The following is a 6,606-nucleotide window of genomic DNA, read 5'->3' as shown; positions in this document are numbered from 1 at the left end:
ACTTCTTTCTGCCAGCGTGGCGGGGAAATGTGAAGTTTGACTGCGTTGGCGGCTGGCCGCTGTGTGTTTCCATGTCAGGTTTGTTCAGATACATTAGAAAGCTCTGCGTCTGTAGTTGACAGCACTACCGCGCAAGTTACCGTAGACTAGCGAATCATGGATCTTTGAAACAGGATATCTTTACAAAGGCTAAATCTGTACGAATTTATTATGAAATTGCCAGTTGACCACTGAAAACGCATCTTGCTTATACGACACTATCATTAGGGTTGTCAGAAGAGGCGAGAAAGAAGGTCAAGGATGAGTGTAGGGAGTTACCTGCTCGAATATGATAAGTGCAGTAACAAGGGCCTGTAATGATGTCGTTTACATTTCAAACATTAACTCCTCTGCGGGTGTGTTGTGTGCTCCCTTCTGACCCCGAAGTGCTGCGCCATTGTCTCGCTGTCTGGAAACAGAAGCGACGAGAAGCCGCGGGAAGGTGAGCAGAAAAGACACAAAGAATGCTTGTGAGAACAAAGACCGCTTGTGGGCTCCGGGAAAGGGTAATGCTGACGGAGAGAGATGGAAACAGTGGAGGATTTATCTGATATTGAAGCTGAAAATGCCTCCCAGAAGAAATACAGAGAGCAACTGAGAGACTTTTTGCATTTTTTTAAGCAACAGTTTCTGGTCTGATTAATTCTCAGCCTTCATCACCCGAATATGTTGACATGTGTTGAAAACATAACGGCAAAATGTGTCTTTTCAACCGTGGATACTGCTTATGTGCGGCCTGTCTAGTATTCTTTGACTCTGAAACCGCAGTACAGTGCCCAAGTAGAAGCAGGTTGGAGGACAGTGTCTTTAACTTCCAAGTGAATTACAACAATTTATTAATACAAATCAGTCCCTGAACGCGCCGTTAATCAATGACTGATGAGATCCAACCGTGTTAAAGTTGACGTAAGCGTGACGCTAATGGAGACTTAGTGAGTGGCTGCAAGGCGGACGTGGTGAGAGTAGTTGGGCTGAGCAGAGCAGGATGAGAAGAGATGAGACGAGTCAAGAAAAAAGGAGCAGAAATTTGATTAAAGAAAAGACAAAGGAAAAGAATGAGCTAAAGGCAAGGCAGGAAGAGCCAAAGGGGATTATAGCAACAAAAAAAAAAAAATGATGGAAGTGAAGTGGAGAGGATGAATAGAGGTCAGGAGGAGAGAGGGAGCAGAAAGGAGGACAAGAGGAGCGGCTGGTGAATTGACATGACGTCTGTCGGCCGTGAATCAAAGCAACGGCAGGAAGCCTTTGAGCTCCAAGAGCAGCAACGAGTGTGTGTGCGTGTGTGTGTGTGTGTGTGTGTGTGTGTGTGTGTGTGTGAGAGAGTGTGTGAACTGGCGCAGATTACTTTGAAAAGGCCGACTCGGCGCCGCCCTCTGTTCTTCCAACAAAATGATGATAATGGTTTTCCGCGGACGCACACAAACGCCACACACACCCGCACACACACACACACACCGGTCCATATCATTATGGGGGACTCGCTGCGATGCGGGTCACCATGGCGACGGCGACAACTAAGCGCTGAGCGTTTGTACCTGAGGTGAGAGGGAGGGAGACGTAGAGCAAGGAGAGGAGACTCAACATGTCGTAGATAACATTGCTGCTCCGCTTTCAACACCGCGGCTGCTACTGAGCTTCTCTAAACAACGTGAACCTTCAGCCCCAGTGCACTGACAGCTTTTACACTCATCTTTTATCAATAACCAGGAGCTTTTCAAGAGAAATACAGCTTTGTATTTTTAAAATGGCGGTTTGGGCTTTGGTGAATCAGGTGGTTCATAAGTCACAGACAAGAATTCTGAGGAAGGAAACTCAAAAGTCCTGACTATGGAACATATGGAAGATAAACCACCATTACATCACTACTGTATTCATGTTTAGTGGTTATCAAACTACATAAGTGTGTGTGTGTGTGTGTGTGTGTGTGTGTGTGTGTGTGTGTGTGAGAGAGAGTAAAAAGGTAAAGATAAAAGAAGTCTGCTTACACCTGCAGTATGTTAATTATTAAATATCGCAGGACATTGAAAAAAATTCCCAGCTGATGTTTTCATAGATATTCTTTTCATCAGATGCTATGATACCAAGAAGATTTCCTCAGATGTTTATCGTTCCGTGAAAATATCAAACACAATGCACTAATTTAAAATGGAACGGATACTGACTGAAGTTTTAAAGCGTCCGCCAGTCAACGACGTCAAACGAGATATCTCAGAAACGCCAGGCGGGAATTTCTTCAAATGTGGCACGGACGTCCACCTGGATTCAAATATGAGCTGATTAAAATTTGGAGGCCGAAGGTCACGCCGATCGCACAAAGCATGGTTTCAAACCAGCTTCCCTGAAGCTGCCGACAAAAGCTCTTTTAAGAAACGGACGATGTTGGTGTTATTATTCAGAGACTATTTTTGTGTGTTCATGACTCCAGGGGGTGATGGAGTCGTGGGGATTCTCCATCACGTTGCCGTAGGAGGTGTTACCTTTGATTTAATGTGTGTGCATTTGTGTGTGCGCACGTGTGTTTGCATTCGCTCTCCGTGCAGTCCAAGAGTGTGTCGCGTGTTTAAAAGATGCTGATGAGACAAGTCATGAATAATCTTGAAGTGATACATTTTAATGGTGTGTGTTTGTGCGTGTATGTGTGTGTATGTGTGCGTGTGTTTGCGTGTGTGTATGTGCGTCTGTGTGTCTGTGACCACTATGAAAGCAAGGAATGCGTTGACGGCGACTAGAACCAAATGAATATTGAACTTTGTAAAGCCAACAAATGCATCGCTCTGACGTATCGTGTAAGGTGTTCTCTGACTTCCTGTCTTTCAAAATGGCAGCGCAGTAATCATTAATAATCAAAAATGTAATCAAATTGAACAAGCTCAATTGGGATCTCGTTCAGACTGTAAATTCAAGCTGTGCATATTTGTTGTTTCCAATTGTTCTCCAAGCTGAAGGGAAGCCTGGCTGCATTCGTACATAACCGCTGTCTTCCTCACGTGTTCCTTTTTCCTTTTCGCAGGTAACGAGCCAACGCCGCTGGGCACGGTGGAGAGCTACAACCCGGTGAAGCGGCGCTGGGAGTACGTGGCGCCCATGCTGACTGCACGCTGCTCTTCTGCACTCCTGCATGCGGCCAACATGCTCTTTGTCATCGGTGGAGTTGCCCAGGGACCCAGTAATGCCGTGGAAGCCCTCTGCTTACCGGAAACGGTGTGACACGCGCAAAACACACACACACACACACACACACAGGAGCCCACACCGGCATCGATATTTAATTCATGTGCGTGCATTAGCACAGAGGAAATGGATCTGCGGGGTCGCACTGCAATTTTTCTACCGTTATGTCCAACTGATGGATTCCTCGCACACAACTCGGATTTTGGGGAAAAACACATTTGGACGCTCAAGAGCATTTTCAACAGCAGAGACGGAGGAGTACAAGATGAAAGGACGTTCAAGCCGACTGACGTGACCGACAAGGACAAGAAAATGGACAGCTTTTCTACTCTGGGGAAATTTAGAGGGAGAAGAAAAAAACCCACACACACACACACACACATACATGGTGTCTGGAGAAACAACACGCCTTTGACCTGTTGAGCATTTTTCAGAATAAAAGCAGGGTACTTTTCTGGATATTTAAAGGAAGATAGGGCCATATCTGTAACTCTTTTTCTTTTTGGCGGGAGCGTCCCTTTCCGTTTCTGATGCTGCGACAGTGAGCTCGGACACTTTTCTATGACCTTAGAAAACAACGGCTGAGTTTTAGACTGTGATGTTCTAGGTATGTGAATGTCTGTTTTGGTTCTTCTTCTTCTTTCTTTCTCTTTGTCGCATATGTGTGAAGGTTCGCGCCGCAAACAAGCGCCACGAGCAAGCGCTACTGCAGCGTCAATACCACTGTCCCTCTACATGCGTCCACACTGCTTGTAGAAGATTGGCCATTTTTCTACAACGAGTGAAGCGCTTGGCCTCCGTTGACCACAGTCACTGTGTTTCCTTTGTTCCTAGTTGCAGAAAAGCTGACTGTGGTCGAACTTGGCGGCACCGCGCTCCGCTGCCCATCTGTCCACCTCTCCTAGCGCCGCAGCAATCAATCCCAATCAACCACCAAGGCTCAAACGGTCCATCGCACAGTAGCACAAGGATGCAGTTGCTCGTGGAGCGAATGCAGAGTTACTCACAGCTGCTGCACTGAAGCAGCCATACAGATAAATAACAAGATGAACAACAGCCCACTGACATGTTGTATTCCTCTTGAGTTATTTTGAGTGATAGCGGTACATTGTATTATTTAGCTCGACTTGATGTCGTCATCTGGCTGATGATGGGGGAAAACCAGAAGAGGATGTTGAAGTGCTGATACCTGGGCAACAATTTGACTCTACAATTAAACTCTAGGTTTAAGCCAGGAGGATGTAAAATAGGATAGATTATGTATGGATTTGATCAGATGATTATGATGCAGTGTGTTGTTTTTTTGCCGGAGTAGTGGAAGTCCCTGAAATAGCACGTTTTGGTCTAACCTCAGTGATTATGACCATGATTTTTTTGAGTATAAAAAAGTAAATATGGTTGCAGTACCTTACTCAACCCAGCTCTGTTAAAGCACTCCAAAGCCTCCACACTCAGCGGTCCGACACATCCTCACTCCCAACTCGTCAGCTCTTGGTCAGTCGCCATCAAGCCTCAGCGTTGGACTTGTCACTTTACCCCTGCATTCAGTCTCTTTTTAAAAAATAAATTTCCAACGTAGGTTTAGTTAGTTTCTGGTTTACTTACGCAACCAAAGTGTTTGGTTAGATTGAGGCAACAGAAGTACTTAGTTAAGCTTCGCAAATGTGGTTTAGATAAAAGCAAAACGTTCGTCATGTCAATGCCTATGTGTGGTACCTTGCTGGAGTTAGCTAAGTACAGAAGTTACGAGACAAAACTGTGGTAAAATAAGTCAACGTTGTCTTAGTTTCACACAGTACACGAATAAAGGTCTCGCAGGTGAGGATCCTGTATTTGTTTGACCCATCATGACCTCTCACGTCCCACCTTCCATACACAGATGTTCTCGCTGTTTATACTTAGTACTACTGTGCTACTCTAGTTGCAGATGTTCCTGGGTAGCAGATGCCGAGGCGCGCTGACTAGGCGCTAGTATTTGACTTGTTGGATGTAGGAACAGCAAACAACTTACTGAGGTCTAACAGGCCTACAGTTTGGAGGTCTTTACTGACCACCAAGAGCTTAGTCTTGTCCTCCCAGTGAAGCTGCTGTTCACATACAGATAACTGTATGTAAATAATGATCAACGTGAATCCAGGGCCGTGGTTCACCATTGTCTTTTCAATGTCACTTTTGATGACGCGGAGGGTCATTAAAAGGGTTATCCTGAAGGGTGACGTTCCACCTAAAACCACATAATTGCGTTTCATTTGGGTTCTGGGTGAAAGCTTTCACAGATAGACATATAACGTATTGGGTTGTTGGTATAACCCTCTGAACAGTTTCCAGGCAGAAACCTTTATAAAAGGTTCTACAAGGAACCAAAAAGGGTGCAACAAGAGACAAACCGATGAACCATACATGGTAAGAGTGTACAGTGAATGATACTCAAAAGACGTTTGTTGGAGATTTGGTTTGTTTTGGCTGAGGTCAGGCTTTGTGGGGTGAAAGATGACAGAATGTTTTGTGACAGGTTCAGGGACTTCTGGACAGCAGGCTCGATTGGGTAGAAAACAAAGGAATCACCCGGTTTCTTTCCTTACCGGGTGGCGAGCAGCCTGTCGACCTCCCTCCTCCTGCCCATTACGTCACAGTGATGCAATCAGCTCCTCTAATCAGAATAATGAAAATGTGCTGTAACTCAAGAGTCTATATGGCTTGGTCCCAGATGGTTCAGCCTAAAAATGATGGGTTCCTGCTTCATGTAAAACGTTTTATTGACACACTTCAGTGTGAAACTTAATGTTATTTATTCAGCGAATGAAAGGCTTTTGTTTTGCAACTAAAGCAGCTTTAGTCAAAGCACTTAGTTGTGCTTTTTCTAAAAGCTGCACAAATATGAGCAGAAATACGCCTGCAGCCTCTTTGCACGGGGCATCGTTCAGAGACGACGTTCATACGCTACATTCTAAAAGTGAAATGACCGAACAATTGTTTCAGTTGCATGAGAAATGGAATTGACCAACCATGTCTCTCAATACAGGGAACTGTATTCGTAAAGAGTCAGACAGATAAGTCAGAGACTTACAGCAAGAGGGAGCTATCTCTGAACCCCCAGTATATGCCTTGTTTTCACACACACACACACACACACACACACACACAGACAGAGATAGACGTATCTTTTTACCTGTCATGCCTGGTTTCATACATGTGTCAGGTCTGCACCATCTGGTCAGACCTCGTTAACAGAGTCAGACTCGTGTTGCTGTGAGAGAGCACTGAAGCCACTGCGTCTCAGATGAGATGCCAATTGAGGGGTCGGCTATTTCTGGTGCAGCGTTGTGTGCATCTAATTGAGTGTGTTAGGTGTAAGCCCATCACACGTCTACACGTGCACACACACACACACACACA

At 45.2% G+C, this 6,606-nt stretch overlaps 1 protein-coding gene across 1 annotated transcript in view; it reads left to right on the top strand.

Annotated features, from left to right (window-relative positions):
- The window catches only part of klhdc8b (kelch domain containing 8B), a 103,867-nt gene extending 97,530 nt beyond the window's left edge, over positions 1-6,337 (top strand). The window contains exon 5 of the mRNA XM_068597287.1: positions 3,050-6,337. Coding sequence (XP_068453388.1) covers positions 3,050-3,246 — 197 coding nt within the window. The 3' untranslated portion in view covers positions 3,247-6,337. The remainder of the gene's footprint in view (positions 1-3,049) is intronic.
- Positions 6,338-6,606: the final 269 nt, after the last annotated feature.

The sequence above is a fragment of the Clinocottus analis genome, unplaced genomic scaffold (genome assembly GCF_023055335.1).
Source record: "Clinocottus analis isolate CAN_PGR_092001 unplaced genomic scaffold, fCliAna1.0.p SCAF_4, whole genome shotgun sequence".
Classification (NCBI taxonomy): Eukaryota; Metazoa; Chordata; class Actinopteri; order Perciformes; family Cottidae; genus Clinocottus; species Clinocottus analis.
The sequence above is the reverse complement of the archived record's forward strand: the minus strand, read 5'-3'. Positions and strand labels throughout refer to the sequence as shown.